This window comes from Desmodus rotundus, chromosome 6, assembly GCF_022682495.2.
Source record: "Desmodus rotundus isolate HL8 chromosome 6, HLdesRot8A.1, whole genome shotgun sequence".
In the NCBI taxonomy this organism is placed as follows: domain Eukaryota; kingdom Metazoa; phylum Chordata; class Mammalia; order Chiroptera; family Phyllostomidae; genus Desmodus; species Desmodus rotundus.
The window spans coordinates 7,922,366-7,941,464 of record NC_071392.1 but is presented as its reverse complement, the minus strand read 5'-3'; the positions used below and the strand labels follow the sequence as shown (position 1 = coordinate 7,941,464).

Below are 19,099 nucleotides of genomic sequence, written 5' to 3'. Positions count from 1 at the left end.
AAGAGAGCTTCTAGAGGACATGTGGGGGTGTATCAGAAGAAAAGCGTGAGCAGACTGATAGAGAAGACCTAGAAGGTAAAGACTGAGTGTCCTGGGATTGAGCACTTAGGCAGCTGCAGCCTGAGATGGTGGAGGAGGAAGCCCGATAGCATTGGTTAAAGAACTTGAACTTGTTTTAAGAACCATTCAAGTTCATGATGGTCAAGGAAAGGTATGTAACCCCAGGGACCTAGACAGAGATCTAGGAATGAAGGGAAAGGGCTGGTAAAGTAAGTGAGGGCCACGTCGTGGGGCCCTTGGGTGCCAAGGGTTGAATTATTGGTAGTGGTAAGATCCAGTTCTCTGCTCTTAGGCTGAGGTTAACTTGAGAAATGAATGGATTGAGGTTCGAAGGATGAAAGTAGGTAGAGCAAAGGCTGTTAGAAGGCTAATGGTATTTTTTTATAGTCCCGATGATATTTAACAGCTATTTGAACAACAGAATGATGAAAATTTGTGGTATTCTCTCTCCCTTGGGATAATGTGGCCACTGAAAAGGTCACAAGTAATAGGAAAAGTGAATTTTATTGCTTAATTGTGGATTCAATTTATTTGTTCTTCTTGTTTCCCTTGCCACGTATTTTCGGAGTTGACTTGTTGACCAAGCCAAGTTTTTCTATTAAGAGTACAGATGTTTACCAAAAAAAAAAAAAAAAAAAAGGAAACACTCTGCAATTCTTCACTCTGAAAATATTTAATGACAACAACAAAAAGGCAAAATACATACAAAAGAAAAATGTACCTAGTCTAGGCTTGTTTTTGTATTACTTTAGTTTTGTAAAGAAGAACTATTTTGGGCTATATGCAATGATTTAATTTTTTTGTTGATCGATTTTAGTGCTGAGAGAGAGAGAGAGAGATATCAATTTGTTGTTCCACTTATTTATGCCTCATTGGCTGATTCTTGAACGTGCCCTGACCGGGGGTCAAATCCATAACCTTGGCATATCAGGACAATGCTCTAACTATCTGAGCTACGTGGCCAGGGCTGTGTGATGGCTTAGGTCAAGGTTTCTCAACCTTAATGTGATTGACCTTTTGAACTGGTTGGTTCTTATTGTGCAATGAAGAATGTTTAGCAGCATCCCTGGCCTCTACCCACTGGATGTTTGTAGCACCTTTATCCTCTAGTTGTGACAGCTGAAAATATTTCCTAACACTTCTCAAAGTCCCCTGGGTAGGGAATGGGGGGTGGCAGGGAGGAGGCAAAATTGCCCTAGATTGAGAATCATTGGCTTACGTAGAGGGTAGTAATTTCATCAGAGAATAACCACTTCCTTCTGCTGCAGTACCAATGGTTTATTGAAGCTTGTGGAACCTGCAAAGCTTTTTACCGCCAGAAGAAAACTAATGACTGTTTATAAATTCCCTTGTTCAGAGTTTATTTTCAAATATTCAAAGACAAAGGAAAAGCTACTTTATTGGTTGCCTAACCATTCCTTTGCTTACCTTACTTACCCACTCTTTCATTTGGTTCCTGGATGTGCCCACATTTGATTTTATAAGGGTAGTATTGGCTTTTCTCCTGGACCTTTAAGTCCTCAGTGGAAAGGGTACTGTGAATTTGGAAGTGTCCAAATAATACTGCCAGTTTAGACCTGGGTGTGAAAATGTGGATTTCATGCAGAACCTGGATTCTAGTATTAGTTTTACACCTAATGCCTAACTTGGAGCAAACTACTTTAATCTTTCTGTGCAAATTTTCTCACCTGCAAAATGAAGGAGATAATCTATATTATCAATAAGTTTGCTTCTAGTTCTAAATATCTAAGATTGACCCCACGACCCACCCCCCAATGCAGTGCAACCCAAAATGTGCTTTGCGTGTCCCCGGTAATCCGTAGACTACGGTGCTGGTCTCCAATGAGATAAATGCGGAAATGGAGAGCAAACCATTAGAAATGCTTTTCATAATTCAACAGAGCAGTTCTATGCCTGTTACATAGAATAATAAAACGTTAGGCTTATATTTTGTGCTAGTCTTTTAAATTTAATTTTTCTAGGAATTCATTTTTATTATATTTTATGGAAGTATTAGTTCACATTGGATTGGAAGAACAAAAACAAAACAAATTGGTCTTTCACCAGAGGTAGTTCGAGAAGCACTGTCTAGAGGTATAATGGAAAATTTTCTTTGCCTCCCTTTCTATCCTGGCCTGTACAAGTTATTTAGTGTATTACTCCTCTGGGGTTTAAATAAAAACAAAGACAAGATATTGCCTGTCTGCCGTATTAGTAGCATAAAGGTGGTGGCCAATAGAATTTATTATAAAGAAATGTGCCTTATGGAAAATAAGAAGTACTTCTGGAGTGAACATGAGGTTCTTTTTGATTGCATGTGTATGTGTCTTCACCTGGCTCAGCTGAGTGATTGACATTAAGAACATGTTTTTCTTAGGACGTGAACCAAAGAGCAGTGAACAAATCCTTTTTAAAATTATTTTATTCCCTAGAATCCCTTTACGTATGCCATCTGCCAGAAGGCTCAGCATACTGGAGTTCTCCATCACTAGCTTAGGCTGGGAGGGTACGCAAAGGTGGAAAAGGGATGGATTAGACTCACTAGAGAAATAATGACAGGTGTTTTTGAGTCTGTTCCGTCACTTGGACTCATCCAACATTTGGGAAAATCTATGACACGGAGTCAGGCATGGCAGACTGACATGAGAACAAGGGCGGTTAAGCAATAAAGCACTTTACAGTTTGAACTTGGTCTTTATGTGTGGAGGAGCCAGGCTTCCCACTGGCAGTTATTCGAAGCAGAAAATGCTGCTGGGCTCCCTGTGCTGAGGACCAGTTGCCCCAGGGCCTGTTGCCCCACCTGGAGTGGAATCATTCAGAGAGGCCTTTCCCTCCCTGGGGAGCCCTGTGCGCAGGACCTGGCACTGCTGGGAACAGTCTCTTGGCCTGCAGCTCCTTCCTGGTCTACATGGGTTTTGTAGAGCGCTTCCTCCTGCATAGTAAAAAGGCAAGAGCTTCGCCTGCCCTATTAGCAGCATAAAATCGCCCCTTCTTCCAGTTTGTTTTCAATCCAGAGAATGAAAATATATAACATATTTGGAAACTCCACTGGTAGACTTGGCAGGCGTTTCATATTTACTTGGACTTAACGTACATGGGATTTGGCCCTCTGATTTCCCCGCCGCCCCCGCCCACCACCACCACCCAGGACAAGCTATTTGTTATCCAAGTGCGTCTCTGCGAGCGGATCAGGCATGCACGTGGCACGTCTGCTGTAAGTGCATTTGTTCGGGAAGATTTATGCTGGCCCAAATCATTTTCTATTGGTTTTCATTGTTGAAAATTCACTGTATTCTTTCGCAGTTTGGCGGAAGCATTTGTAATGTACAGGGGTTCCTGTGGTTGAACATTTTATCACTGTAACACTTCACGCAAAGGAAATTAAAAAATATATAGTGAAAGCATTTCCCTAATGTGTTTCCAATCTGCTGTGCCCTTTAGTGGTTTGATTTGTAGGAACTAGAGAGAAGAGCTCTTTGCAGTCATTCATAATGCCCTGGGAATTCAGATCATGGTTCCAAGCCCATGAAAATGTCTGTCGAAATTTTCTGAAGTCCTTTGTTATTCTGTTTGTATTGTATGTGCTAAGAGAGTTTGCTGTTGTTGTTACCACAGCAATATCTAAAAGAATTCAGGGAAGGAGGTGAGTCTCCTCTCTGTATCTCGGACAAGTAAAACCACGCATGGGGTTGATCAGCTTGCCGGATGGACATCAGCCATTGGTACTGGAGGCCCCAGGTCCTTTTATTTCTGCATTATCCTGTGTGTGTGTTCCTGCTTCTGCACTCTTTGGGCTGAGCAGTCCGAAGCTCACTGGTGAATCGCTGTGCCTGGCCGCTGCTGATGATCTGAGACACAGTGCTGAGAGGCACAACCAGGTGCATCGTCCCTAGAAGTGGGTCACACAGGGTGGAGGCTATTATTTGGACAAACTAAATAAGGATCTAGGCTGTGATCTTTGCAACGTTATTTCTTTTCACTTATCTATTTATTAAAAATTAAAAAAATCCTCACCCAAGGATATGTTTATTGATTTTAGAGAGAGAGGAGTGGGAGGGGAGAGAGAGAGAAACATCAATGGGTTGCCCCTTGCACAGGTCCCGACTGGGCATCACACTGATGACCTTTTGGTGTACGGGGCTGATGCTCCAACCACCTGTGCCCCCGCCCAGGTCTGCACCTTTATTTCTTTGGCTCTTTCTACCGGGACTTAAGTGAACTGGCTTCTGGCCTTTTTGAGGATCTCTGGCCTTTGACTTCTGTTGTTTCCAATGAGTGAGCGTGACTTCCGTTTTAGAATTAACATGTGATAATCTGTACATTGATAGTTATGATTTCCTTAATCTAGTTCACAATCTGAAAGTAAAGTCAAAGTCAAATATGAAATCACAGCTCTTGGAGCCGGGAGGCAAGACTTGGAAAGTTCCATCTGGTGAAGAGTGTGGCTTGTCAAGAGTCTTGGATGGGTATAGGGTTTTATAATCATTTCCTATATTTTAATTTTCTGCTTTTGTTTCCTACTATGTTCTAAACTTTCCTCTTGGCCTTTAGTAATTTTGAGTCCACTTAGTCTTACGTAAGATCTCCTTTCCCCATGGCGTTTCAGCGCCAGTCTTCCTCCTGTTTCACTGGGCCAAAAAGTCAAGTCGCACGTGAGGTTATGGGTTTTGGCCGAGAGAGCTTATCAATCTGTGGTTTTTCATTTGAAAATGTAGTCTGTGTGGTTAATCTTCTCAGTAGTCTAAGAATTAGTGTAACTGAAAGTCAAGTGGATATTTAAAAAGCTTAGTTATGTTTTGGGGAAAATAGCCAAGGAGTAGGATGGTTTCTGCAATCACTAGTCCTGGCTTGGATGACGTAACTTCTTTTGCTCCAAGGAGAAAGGAAACAAACCCACACTCATCGTTGGCTGGTCTTCCTGCTTCTGTGTTTCCCGTCTAGGTTGCACCTACGAAGGTAATACTTATAACAGCTCCTTCAAGTGGCAGAGTCCTGCGGAACCCTGTGTCCTGCGCCAGTGCCAGGTAAGAACGGTGTTCCTGTACATACTTACCGTGACATCCACCACAACAGGACAAGCACAGGATAGATATTACATAGGACTTGCTTTCAGAGACACACCGCAGAATTGCGCACTGTTGTTAAATTATGCCTGAAAAACCTCCGAGAAGATGCATATGTCCTTGGGGAGAACTGGGCGTCTTCCTGTGAGTCAACTGTAAGCAAAACACACACTCCTGTTAGCAGAAAGAGGTATTGTGAACGGATATATGTTTTCCTTCTTTGACTTAAAAACTTTTTGAATTGGAGCCAATCTAGGCACTATATCCAATCAAAGCAACCCAGTGATCTCAACCCAACAAATTTAAGGACCACCGGGTCAGCTCCTAAGGAGCCCACTGTGGCTCTTGCTCGCTGAGCTCAGAAAGGAGAGGAATTCACGAGGCTCTGACGTTACAGGTTCTGAAGCACAGCAAGGTTTTCAAACTCCATTTTTGTTGCCTAAGAAATGCTCTTTAAAAAGTGCTTATTGAATTTTGACATAACTTTAAAATTCTTCCCTGAAGAGAAGATGCTGTTAAATCATTGTAGTCCTAGCCCCATTTCACTGTCCAAGGATATGCTTTTCCACGTAAAGGAGAAAGAGAGATTGATATAATAATGTGTGTTTCTCTGAGCTTATCTCAAGTATGTTTACACAAGGTTTTTGAAATCTGAACTGTGTCTATTCACGACCTTACGATATGCCCGCAGTGGCCAGGTTCGCTCGTCAGATCTTCAGTGATTCATTCAGTTAAACGTTCAGCTTATATATGTAGTAGATCTAAGTTGTTTGTGAAAACATGTAGTAGGGAGAACAGATGTAAATGAGAGGTTAATGGAATAAACAAATATTTGTTGAAATTTTACTCTGGATTATAGGTTCAATCAGCTTTATGGAAATAAGAGACAAGCACAGTAAGTTTTTTTTTTTAAGCTAACATTTTTTTGAAGACTTTATTTATTGATTTAGAGAGAGAGAGGAAGAGGAAGGGAGGGTGAGAGAGAAGGAGAGAAATATCCATGTGTGAGAGAAACATTAATTGGTTGCCTCTTGCCCCCAACTGGGGACCTAGCCTATAAACCAGGCATGTGCTCTGACCAGGAATTGAACTGGTGACCCTTTGGTTTGCAGGCTGGCACTCAATCCACTTAGCCATACCAGTCAGGGCATCACAATGAGTTTTAAAGCATCAAAGCCCCCATTTGTTCTAAAATCTGCACCGTCCCACTCCCACCCTGCTTTTTGACCAATGAAATGTCCACTCTTTGATAGCAGCATTCAGAAAGCCCCGATTACACGCCTTTTAAACAAGACCAGTGCATGCCTTTTGGAGTGTAGTGTAACATATGTACACAGCAGTCAGAGGTCTCGAAGACCCTTAGGTTGCATCGACCAGTGGTGAACTTGGATGAAGCCTTTGTTTCAATGACATGAAAACTGTTATCTGAAAAAAAAAAGAAGAAAACTGTTATCTGCAAGGGAACATTTTGTGGACCAAATAACATATTAAACCATCATCCACTAACACCAAAACTCCTATTGCCAATCATCTGAGTCACTGACCACGCAGCAGGGCCCAGAGAGAATGATGCAGAAACATCAAATCATTATTGGAAGAGAGCCAGAGACCAACGGCCCCGGGAGTCAGGAAAGGCTGACCTGCAAAATGCAGCACAGACAGGAAACACCACCTCCCCGAGATGAACTTGGCCTTCTAATGTTCTTCCTTTCAAAAAAACTTGGCCTAAGCCCTGTTCAAAAGCAAAACCTATGTTAAGGTAGGTACCAAAATCTGCTCCTCGGTTTGACTGGTACCTTCCCACTGCTGTGTGCCTTCCTCCTTCTTCAGGGAGGAGACCTGGCCCATGACCGTTGACTGGCACCTGTCAGGGACGGCCTCACTTACAATGCTCCCATGCAGAACAATGCAACTGCAGCCTCTCCCCGCTCTTGTCTTCCCAGGGTGCACATTCAGTAACAGAGGAGAGGGTGCAGCGTGGTAAGGAAAATATGGGCTCTGCCACTCCTGGAACTTGTGACTGAGCCTCTCTGGACCTAATGAGGATAGGAATGCCTCACAGGGTACTTGTGAGCAACGAGGAGGCTGATACGGAAAACACTTCTGGTAGCACCTGTGCATCCTGGGTCCAGCTGGGTGCCAGGCAGGTAACAGCTGGCCTAATGACCTGGCTTATTTCCACTGGAGTTGAATTTCTTCTATCCTCCTACCTCTGAGGAGACTCTGAAGATAAGAGAGAGGCAATTCATGCTGGGATCTACCCGGAATCCTCCATGTGGATTGCAGATAAAGGGAAGTTGATCTGGAGCCGTAGTCTCTTGCATTGTTTCGGTTATTTAACTAAAGTGCCAATCCTTTTTTGGTGTGGCACATTACAGTATCCTGAAGTTCTTTTCTTCTTTCCCAATATGATACAGACCACAACATACTCCACTGGAAGTGTAAGCCTCAGGCCTGACAGGTAGGAAGACATTCAGGATGTAACCTTCCTCGTGGGACTGAGATGATGCAGTAGCAGACACGATGAAGAAAATTATCTAGTCATCACATTGTTACATTTTTTTTAGCCTGTGCTACACCTCCCCTCAAAACAGACTGACCACATAAACACACAAGTCCATTTATGTAACAGGTAGAGAATATAGTGAGAATTCTTCAAAAGCCAACTCTGAAAATTAAGCTAGAAAAGGTTTTGACTGACAGTAAAATATTAGAGTCCCAAGATCAGTTTGCAAAGGAGTCATTGACTTCATTATGAAGAACTGCAGTCTCTATTTTGACACATATATTATATAACTTTAAAACAGTTTTAGCCAATGTCTTCAGGTGATGCTGGAGAGCCAGGCTCCGTGGGAGGCAGAGTGCAGTTTCCAAGATGGCAGAGCTGGTCTAGTTCTTTCTGGAAGGGTGGTAAGGATTTAGACCTGCAGATGCCAGTCTGCGATGTGAGGCTTGCACTCTTTGCCTCATAATTAAGTATAATAGCAATTACAGAAAATACCGTAAGGGCTGAACACTTAAAACCATTGTGAATGGACAGTGAGGCTCTCAGCTACCGAGACAGCAAGGTCTCAAAACACTAGATTTAAAAGAAAGAAAGAAATGGGGGCCAAAGAGAAAGACCCAGGATGGGGGGAGACCAGCAGCGACAGGATTAGCACCCTGAGTTCAAAAGCATCAGAGGGCTGAGCTGGGGAGACCTGACCTCCCTGGGGCCACGAACACAACCTCTGGACCTGCCAGCGACCCTCGCAGGGCGCGTCTTGTGCTGGAACTCTTCTCCGGTTTCCTTGACCACCTTCCGAAAGTGTGTCACTCCTCGGGGGGAATTCTGGGCTGATCGCCTGTGATGTGCTGTTTTCCAGGAAGGCGTTGTCACCGAGTCTGAGGTGCGATGTGTTGTTCACTGTAAAAACCCTTCCGAGCACCTGGGAGCATGCTGTCCCACGTGTCCAGGTAAACCGCACGGGAGGGGAGGCTGCAGGCTCCCTGCAGCAGCGCCATACCGTTGAAACTTCTGAGTTCTCCAAGATGCCCGCCTTTCCCCCTTCCTGCCTGGGATTTTGGGATTTTCTCACTTTACGTCTGGGTGCCTGATGGGTTCAGAGAGCAAACTTCTTTGCAGAGAGATGTCCGCTTGGACTCTGGTGAGCCCGGGATGAGCGCACCATGCTGTAGGTCTTGGCATGTGGCTGCTCGAGGCTCGGGAGGCCCGCTTTCCACCCCATGGGGCCACAGCAAAGGCTTATTTTGGAAGGAAAGCCTGTGGCTTTTCCTTGCTACCAGAAATGTCTTTTCACTGCTTCAGTTTGCAATATGCTGGCCAGAGCTGGCCTTGGTGATGAGGTAACCAGATGTTTTCTGAAAACTGAGAGCCGGGGCCTGCCGTGAAGTCAGCGAGGGTTTGTTTGCTGGTCTCAGTTTTCAGTGTGGTGTGGCAAGTTGGACCACTGTCTTTCCGAGGGCCCTGCTGCCCGCCGACAGCGGAGGGTCTTTCCTTTCCAGGGGCTGGAGGGTTTCCTCCTGCTTTCCTGAACTGGATTCCCAAGTCCTCCTGCATCTCTCCTTGCCCTTAGGTATGAGCCCGGGGATTCTGAGGTGAGAGATTTTTTTCTGATCCCTTAAGCCCCTGGCCCATACTCTTAGACAGATGTTCTGCATTTTGGGCTTTCTGCTGAGCGTTTTTCCTCTTAGGAGGCCATCCTCACAACTCCTCCTTGCTTTTGAGGTTAATCTGCACAGAGCCTCTTGCTCTGTGGGCCTCCCCCGGCGGGGGACAGCGCTAAGGCAGTGGTGGGGGTGGGGGGCGCTCCTGCCATTCCCCTCCATGTGGTCTGAAATGCATGGAGACCTGAGGCCCTTCTGGGGTCTAGTCTTTTCTCATCTTTGAGTGACAGTAGGACACTCCCTCCTCACTAGCTCTGACCTTCCCAAGTTCCCCACACAGTATTCACGGAGCCAAACTTCCCGTTCACACTGGGACTTCTGAGAAGTATTACTGGATGAGCTCACATGAAGACCAAAAACGGGTTGATAATTCTTTCCGTAATTCAGTTATTTTGTATCTACCAAACAGAGTTTGCCTGAGTACTTTTTTCTTCTGAGTGCACCAAATAGGCTTCTTGTCACATCACCGTACCCTTCCACATCTGAAAGATCTTTATTAAGCTAGATCACTAGTTTTCTAGGCTGCTTAGTAAAATCACCTGGGAAGCTTTAAAAAATAAACATGGATGCCTCTGGCTGCATCACAGACCAATTCCAGCAAATTCTCTGGATTCCGTGGGCCCAGGCCTCCCAGATAGGTCCAAGCCTGAGATTGATAACAGAGCAACTGTTTTGCACTGTATGGGTTTACACATTATCATAGCTCTTACATAAGCATTCAGTCGCGGTGAGAAGACCGTTGCTTTACTGATACAGACTCAACTCAGCATATGTAACATTCCTCCTCAGGCGGGAGATGGTCATATTTTCTGGCTACCTTCGAAAGTGCGGGTCTGTAGACGTGAGAGTGAATTTATTGCAGCTGATGAAGTCATCGTATTTGAGCAACCGACTCCTGCATTCTGTCTTTGGTTGAGTTCCCGAGAACGAAAGGCCGAGCGCCGTGGCTGTGCATCCCGCTCTGCCGGGTGCTCATGACCTTCCAGGGAGGGAGGGGGTGCTGTCCGTACTTCACAGAGGTAGGAATTGGACCCATGAGGGCAGGGCCTGTTAGCGGGTAAAGGCCAAAGGTGGGGTTGGGCTTGACATAGCCACCGTATTGTGTGCCTCTCACCACCCGCACACTGTGACGATTTTTCTGTTTGGTTCCAGGACACTTGAGAGGCGGGTCTTTGCAATTAGCACGCAGGGACACGCGCTAGGCCTGACTCCCGGGCAGGCTCTCTGCCCTTGGTTATGGAGTCAAGAATCAACTTTGCTCCCTCTCCTTAATCTCAAAGGCCACCCTTTGGGATGCAAACCAGAAAACTCAGAAGAGACCACATCCAGAATGCTTTATCTTTTGTCTTGGGAGGCTGGACACAGCCACATCCAGATAGGGGCAGTCAGGGGGAGTCTTGGGGTATTGTCCTTGGTATTCAGAAGGACTGGCATCTGTCATTGATCATGGAATGGTATTCCATATAATGGCTGACAAGTACTGTCTGTGGTCAGCTTCTTCCTGAGACAGATTTCCGGGCATGCTTGGTTGTCTGCCCCTTCCTATTCTTCAGACTCTTCGCTCAAGGATGGTGGGGCGGGATGGGAAGAGTTTGCATGGACTGTTCATGCAAAGTTCCTTATTTAAGTTGCCAGATGTCGATTGTTGTGGTTTATCATCTGGCCACCTGGATGACAGAACCAATGGTGCAAACATATGTGATCGAAAGAGCTGAAGACCCTTTGCTGGCCATGTCCTTTGAAAAGAGATGACCGGCTGGGTACCTGCCATTGTGAACAATGCTGAGCTAGAGCCACTGGCAGGGATGCAGGTTTACCAGGGCTTCCCACATCCGTGGGGACCGCAAGGAGGTGGTGGATGGCTGGGTGGGGGCATCAGAAAGACTTTAAAACCAGTTTCCCTCAGCTATTCAACTTGGGACTTGGTGCCATTTGTCTCCATGTCTTTCAGCTGAGCAGAGGGCTCTGTATCTGGCTTTAAAGTGAACAGGTCCAGCAGCCCATTCCAGGGGGAGGGGTAATACTTGTTTCTCCTTCGAAGGAACCAGCTGCTTCAAGAGTTTGGTGGGTTCTGTTGATGAGTTCAGCTGGTGAGCCTCGAACACTTACTCTTAGGGGCGTGAGTCTGTCTTTCACAAGAGTCCCCTTTGTTACATCTTGGCCATTGGTACTACCACCCCCAGCCCTGTCCACTGTATGGAGAGGACCCTCAGCTGTTCTGGAAAAGTGCCTCCAGAGGACAGACCTGAAGAAAGTTGCTTTGCCATTAGCTGACGGTCCTCCTGTGGACTGTCCTGTGTGACATGGGCTTACTGGCCAGTCTGTGCTTTAGGTCACTTGTGAGAACTGTTAAGAATATACTTTTTTCATATCCTGAGCATCTTTCTGAATGGGAGACACCTCCCGGGCTTTTGGTCCTATTTTAAGCCAGACTTGGTGGGGGCCACAGCCCCTTTAACAGGACGTAAGGTGGGACTGAAAACCTGTGTGGTACCTCCTGACCTGCCTTTGCCTCTTGTCTTGGTGTCTCATCCTCTGTATGTTGTGACCAGTGGGTCAGAACTGAGTTCAAATCCTGACTCTTCCCCCTGCCAGCGGGGTGAGCTACTCCTCTCTCTGAGCCATGTCTTTCTCATCAATGACAAGAGCCCCTACTTAGCAGGTTCACTGTGAAGACGGAGTGTGATGGGAGTATGGAGGGCCTGGGGGAGGGTGGGCAATCCCTGGGCACTCACCAAGTGGCAGCTCTTTGTGTCCTTTTGTTCCTTAGCTCATCACAGACTTCTCTTGCTGGGACTTCCGCCATCTCCCCACCCCCCAGCCGCTCTGGGCTTTAGTACCCTGGCCAAGGTCAGTGAGGTCATGGTGAAACCCACCCACAGACTGTGCCAGGCCTTCCACTGTGCATGGACCCCCAGGCTGACCCCGCTTCCAGGCTCTTATGTGCTTTCTAGCATCTTCGGCTTTCTGGGCCCATGTCAGTGCTTTGTACTCTTTTGGATTTTTTGTTTGTTTGTTTGTTTTTTACTATGACATAATATTGTCCTCTGGTTAAAGGGGCCCCTCTGCTAGGTGAGGTGGAGATGGGAAATGGATGAACAGTGGATGGAAGAATCGTGTCAAACTGAACAAAGGCTGTCGCCCTCATTCTAAACCCTTCTTTGCTTTCCAGGCTGCGTGTTTGAGGGTGTGCAGTACCGAGAAGGGGAGGACTTTCGGCCAGAAGGAAACAAATGCACCAAGTGTTCCTGCATTGTAAGTACTGCCCAGGGCGTTCCCAGGACTTTCCTTGTGGTTAATTGCAGCTGGGACTCCCCAGGAGTGGCCCCGCCTCTCCCTCCTGAACTGGAACTGGGAGGGACACGCTCATTTCTCTGCAGTAGGTTTCTTGACCTTGGCACTGTTGGCACTCTGGGCCAGGTAGGTCTGGGTGGCAGCGGCTGTCTTGTGCGCTGTAGGATGTTTAGCAGCCTCCTTGGCTGCTACCCATTAGATCTGAGTTTCACTCACCCCCTTAGGGTGACAACCCAAAATATCTGCAAACATTGCCACATGTGCCCTGGAGAACAAGGGCACTCCTGATTGAGAACCACTGGTCTAAAGAATGAGGGAGATAGACTGATTTTCCTCTACTTGTCATCCTCTTTGGGACGACAGGGATTCTCTGCTCTTTGGGCGAAGAAGCTTCTCTCTGAGGCAGCTGTTGCATTGAGTGGAGTCAGACGGGAAGCAGAGGGGGTCAAGTGCAGCTTGCCACAGAGTGTCCTGTGGGGTGTCAGAACCTGGTCAGAGGACCGGCCAGGTACACTGGGGGGAACAGACAGGAGGAAGTGGCCCCTAAGCTGAGGATCCAGGGCAGAGTAGGGATTAGTGAGACAGAGCCACAGACTTCCTCTCCAAGCATTGCTGACGTCTAATTCATGTACCCTTTACTTTTTACCTTCCGAGTGCTTAACAATGAAAAAGGAACTTGGCTGATGTTACGATATTAAGGGGATCTTTTTTATGTATGTATTTGAAATTTGGAATAAAATATGGGTGATGATGGCGGTCATGGTGATGATGGGGAACCTAGTCTTAACCAGCCGTTCCGAGTTATTTACACCATATATTTTTAAAGCGTTTAGTCTTTTGTAATAAAGAACATGCAGTGTGCATCTCAGAATATTAAAAAATAATGGGAAACTCTAGCATCGTAATTTCGCCAAAGTAGAATCACATGTGCATTGTCATAAATCATATCATTTGTCATTTCTCTACATGTCTTTTCAAAAGCTTTTCCCTTCCTACAGTACACGACTTAGAGAGCCAAGAGTAAAGTCAACATGACTGAGGGTGAGGGGTTTGCATGGGGAAGGGGGAGGAAAAGAAGGGAGGGAGGGAGGGAGACCGAGAAGGAGCGGATATATATAACATATGTAATATGAGGTATATAATATATATCACATTGTAATAATATATAAAAACACAGAGGTAATTTGCTAATGAAGATGAATGTGATTTTGCATGTTCAGCTTCAACTCTCATGGATTTCCTCTCGTTAATTATGGTTAAATAGCTTTATGTTATTTTTTATGTAAATAATTTCTATTTGCCATTAAATATTGCTCATTGCTCAATTTTACATCTTTCATGTTGGCTGTTGTCTGGTTTTCTGGTAATTTTTTTTACGCCTCTCATTCTTTTGGGTAGATTGAGGAAAAACAAGGCACAGCTAAGTAGGAAATTTTAAACCTGCACCCAAACAAACTGTCGTCCCAGAAATGTGTGCCAAGGCCGGGCAGGTGAGCCTCCTTGAGGAGGCAGTTTGGGAGGTAGAAGGGAGGACAGAAGGTCCTCTAGGTTTTGCAATGACAGTCATACCAAGTTACCCAATGGCAGGACCAGAAATGACTTTAGAGCTTATGTGAGCTGGGGCCACCAACTCCGGCGTATTCAAGGCTTTCAGGTGGCATGTGTCTCTAAACACAATGCACATTGAACAAAACACGCCTGAGGACCAAGGTCAGGCCCCTGGAAGTCCTGCTTTCATTTTTTGGTTGAAGAAATAAAAATCCAAAGCAGTTTGTTGCCCAAGCTTTCCGGCCTAGTGAGTTCTCTCCAGACCTATATTCTCTCTAATTTTCTATATCCCCAAATGTAATTTCTTATGCATTTATAATCCTAATCCTGTGTTTTTTATGGTTCTCCATGTTGCTGCCCGCAGTACCTAAGGGGCAGCTCCTGGCTTTGATTATGTCCCTGACACCCGTCTTTGCACGGACAGGATGAGGGAGGACAGGATGGAGCTCAGGCTTGGGGGCAGGGCGTTTGTGGGTGAGCTTGGGAATGGGGGGGCCAGCAGGGCGGGTTTGGTTTTCGGGAATACAAAAATTTGAAGTGTAAGCTTTCTTTTTTAGCAGCTTGTCATTTTGCCATAGAATATTAAATTCTTTCATTTTGCCATCTATGGATGTAGTACCCCTCCCCCCAAAAGATGTCTCGGCAGCAAATGCCCCGTCTTGGGAGTGGTCACTGTGCAGAAGTTTGTTTTAGAAGCTCATGGGGCAGATGCGTGGCCTGGCTCTGCTCTGCGAGGCCTGGGATTGGACAGTGCTGGCCGGCAGTAGCCTTGGAAGCTTTCGTGTGAGAGGTGGGTGGGGAGTGCGGAGCCGCCTCGCTGAGTGAGAGGGTTAGGCTGGACAGGCCCTTGGACAGTACCAGTGTGAAGCCCGATGCTTCACCTAGCAGGTTCCAGGGAGGGGCCTCGGCGGCAGCTACCCCTGGGAAAACAGGAGGCTATAGAGAAATCTGCTGCACTTTGATAAGAAGAAAAACAGCAATGCTCTGTGTAGAGAGATGTGAACGCATTTATGCCTTTCAGCATGTGTGGCATTTGTGTGCGTGTCTATTCATATGTGTATGCATCTGTATCTATGACTGAATATGTGCTCACGCATATACAGATCTATGTAAACATACCTATAAATATAAATATGAACACACACATTTACATGTCTGAGCAGGGGTTCCCCCAGCAACAGACCCCGAGATGAGCACATGCCTATAGTTTCATGGGAGGTGGAGAAGACTGTGGCAGAGGAGTGTGGAGGGGAGACAAGGCAGGGAGGCAGCCGCTCAAGGCTGTGTCACCAAGCGAGTGTCACTGTGTGGGTCCAGAGCTCACTCCTGCCGGGCAAAGTCTGGAAGCCGGTGTGAGACTCAGGCCTCAGAATCTCCCGCCCGAGGGGTGAGAGATGCAACCCAGTTACAGCAGCTCCTGTCTGCTCCGGGGAGTCGGCTGGGCACCATTCTGAGCCTGCCGCTGAGGTGGCGTAAGTAGCAAGAGGAAGAAACACAGGTGCCAGCACTCGATGGGGAGGGGAGGATGTGGGCGGGGCAGCACCAGTCAACGACAACAGCTATGTGTGTACACGTGTAGGTGGATGTGGACACAAACACATGTGTGGTTGCTTAGTTAGGGCTCTGAGTGTGTATGTGTGTGCACACGGCCATGTACGAGTTCATGCACACGCCTTTGGAGCTCTGGGCCACTAGCTCTTTCCAAAACCCATTAGTTTTTTTTTTTGTTTTTAATGGTTTTATTTTTTAAATACATTTTAAAATTACAGCCTACGTTCAATACGACTGTATCAGTTTCGGGTGTCCGGCATAGTGGTTAGATCGTCATATATTTACCAGGTGCTCCCCCGATCTTTCCAGGACGCACCTGGCACCACGCATAGTTGTTACAACATCACCGACCACGTTCCCTGTGCTGGACTTCACAGCCCCGTGACTGTTGTCTAACGAGCGATCTGTACTTCTCGGTCCCTTCACCTCTTTCACCCAGGCCCCCAAACACCCTACCTGCTGGCAGCCACTGACAGAGGCAGTCTGTTCTCTGTATCTATGAGTCTGTTTCTGTTTTGTTGTTAGTTTATTTTGTTTGTTAGATTCCACATATGAGCGAAACCATATGTACTTGTCTTTCTCTAACTAGCTTATTTCACTTAGCATAATACTGTCCAGGGCCATCCATGTTGTCACAAAAGGTAAGATTTCCTTCTTCTCTATGGCTGAGTAGCATTCCCTTGTGTACATGTACCCCATCTTCTTTATCCACTCGTCTACTGATAGGCACTCGGCTGCTTCCATAGCTCGACAATTGTAAATAACGCTGCAATGAACATAGGGGTGCACGTATTCTTTCGAATCAGTGTTCTGGGTTTCCATTTCCGGGCTGTCTTCAAAGAAACCTATCACTCTTTCTTAGGCCTCCAGTCTCCCCCTCCTGCTGCTGCGCTGCCCGGAGCCTTTATTCTCCCGGTTTCATCTACCCGACTTGTGACACAGTGCACTAAAATCCAGGAGGGTCTTCTCTTCCAAATGGTGACATTCTGCCCTTTAAAGTCTACCTGCCCCTTCTTGCTGGGGAAGAATGGGTACCGTTTGATAGGCATCCTGCCTGGTTGGATCCCTCTCCACCTCGGAGCACCCCTCTGGAGCCGTGCAGGCATGAAGCACGCCTTATGTGTGTCGCCGTCTCTGATGAATGAGTCACCTGCTCTTCGAGCTGCCCCCCAACTCTCCAGTAAACACTGTATATAGCAGGTGGCTTGTATTTCACATCCAGCCCCCTTCATTCTGCTCTCTGTGTGTTTGTGTTGTGGTGACGGGGCAGACGACTAGGATGACACTGCATCCCACTGAGCTGGATCCCTTAGATGAGGAAACGAAGGCCTGGCCCATGATTGTACGCCCCCAGTTTAGGTTGGGACAGTCTGTACAGCATTCCAGATGGCTGAAAACATGCCAGCATTGGGAGATATCTGGAGAGGATTTCACAGTTAAAAATCTTACTCATTTTTAAGTGTGAACATCATCCGGACTCATAAAAAATGCTTTACTATGGTTAAACTGCATCGTCCCCATTTACTCACTGTGAGTGAGAGAGCCAAGGGAGCGACTTCTCCAAGTCCCAGTACTGAACAGGGGTAGGGGGAGTGGCAATGGGGGTGGGGGGCAGGAACCCGAGTTCCTCCAGCATTGTCTGGGCCACAGCCGAGTGGGCTCCCCATGGCACGTGTTCCGTCTAAGGAAGTCCTGTGTTCATTTTAAGATGGAAAGCAATGACTCTTTCCTAAGGCAGGTGGAAAGGGGAGTTTATCAGGTATCGCGAGTGCTGGTTAGGGCACACATTCAGCTTGAGCTGTCATTACCTGCCTAACCAAACAGCAAACAGCCCCCTATGCCTTCGCCAGATTCTCAGGGGACAGGATGGTGGCAGTTGGACATTTCTGTAAAACTCGACATCTTCCAGGCTTCTGAGCCCCCAGACCACTGTGTCATTGAGAGGGGTCTGTGTTCTCTCACCAAACTATTCTAAGAAGTCTCTGGGCTCAGCGTCCTCGGAAGTGGCTTACCCGAGGGAGGAAGGCCCGCAGAGCAGTCCGACACTCTTAAGAGAGTGGCAAGTCCTGGGTCTGCGAAAGCCGCCAAATTAACCGGCCAAGATCAATTACTTGCGCTGACAAAGGGGTATTAAGTTCAGAGGAGCTTTACTAATAAACATGGGTTGTTAATGGGCTGTCTGTGATGAAGGAGCTGTACTTTATGGGCTCTGAGAAGCCCTGAAGTCCATAAACACCTTTGTTCCCCCTTAGACTGGAGAGATTGCAAAGTGCTGTCTCCCAGGGAAAAATAACTCCTAGGACAGTTATTTGGCGAGAACAAAGAAAGTGGAGATCCTCATGGGTCCCCTTCCTCTGCAGCCCAACTCCTCTGCCCTCTGCCAAGCTCTTTGGCCTCCTTGTAAGCCCTCCCTTGCTCTGGCCTCTGAGCAGATCCTGGGATCCTTGAGACACAAAGTGTGGACCAGACCAGCACCATCGGCCTCACCCCAAGGCTTGTTAGAAATGCAGAATCTTGGGCCCCACCCCAGACCTACTGAATTGAAGTCTGCAGTTTAACAAGCTACCCAGAGGATTCATTTGTCAAATAAAGTTTGAGGAGCACTGACCTAACATCTCATGGCCTTTACCTGGCCTGCCTTTTCTTTCTTCTTTCCTTCTGCCGTCTCTGGTCCGCCGTAACTCATCAGCACGTACGCATCCTGCCCTTGGAAGCCCAAACCTCCCTTTTCTGTAGGGAAGCTTGTTCTGACTCCCAGACCAGATCAAGTCGTTGCTAAACCCATCAGAGCAACCAGACTTTACTTTCCAAATATTTAACATGATTCATAATATTTTTGTGATAATTTTATTTAACTTCGTCTGGGTAAAAGGGTGAAGGTGAATCTTCAGTGCCTGGTGCATAGAGGGTGTTCATAACAATGGCTTGATTCTCTTTCCTCCCCTCACTGCCTCTTCTTGCTCTGCTACTTGATTCCCTCCCTGCACAGTTAGTCCTTATCAATTCAGCAGGGAGCAGAGGGATGCATATCACAGTCCATGAGCTCAGAAAGGAGGATGGATTTATGATCAGCTGCGTCGTACTTGTTATAAATTGCTTTGAATGGAATGTGGATGGCTTCCCTGGGGATGTCTTGTTTCACAAGTGTTCTCTAAGCCTCAAAGCTTGCCACTGCGCATGGCAGCAGGAAGATGCAGTGGCAGGAAGCTCTCACCAATGATCGGGGCTACTTGCTGTGCCAGAGCTTTGAAAAGGGAGCTCTCCCTGCTCAGAGCTGACCTTGCCCTGAATCAAGGGGCACACGTGTGCAACCTCTCCCTGTTCCGACGTCTGGCTTCATATTGCACTTCCCTTTAATAGGAAGCGGTGGGCCAGCTCGGCATTTCTGTGGTCCCATGATGCCAGTTCCAGTTACA

At 46.8% G+C, this 19,099-nt stretch overlaps 1 protein-coding gene across 3 annotated transcripts in view; it reads left to right on the top strand.

Moving 5' to 3' along the window:
• The window catches only part of BMPER (BMP binding endothelial regulator), a 218,786-nt gene that overhangs the window by 49,332 nt on the left and 150,355 nt on the right, over positions 1-19,099 (top strand). For all 3 annotated transcript variants that reach the window (XM_053927054.2, XM_024563020.4, XM_045197422.3), the window contains exons 4-6: positions 5,002-5,084; positions 8,489-8,579; positions 12,463-12,545. In XM_053927054.2, the coding sequence (XP_053783029.1) occupies positions 5,002-5,084; positions 8,489-8,579; positions 12,463-12,545 (257 nt within the window). The remainder of the gene's footprint in view (positions 1-5,001; positions 5,085-8,488; positions 8,580-12,462; positions 12,546-19,099) is intronic.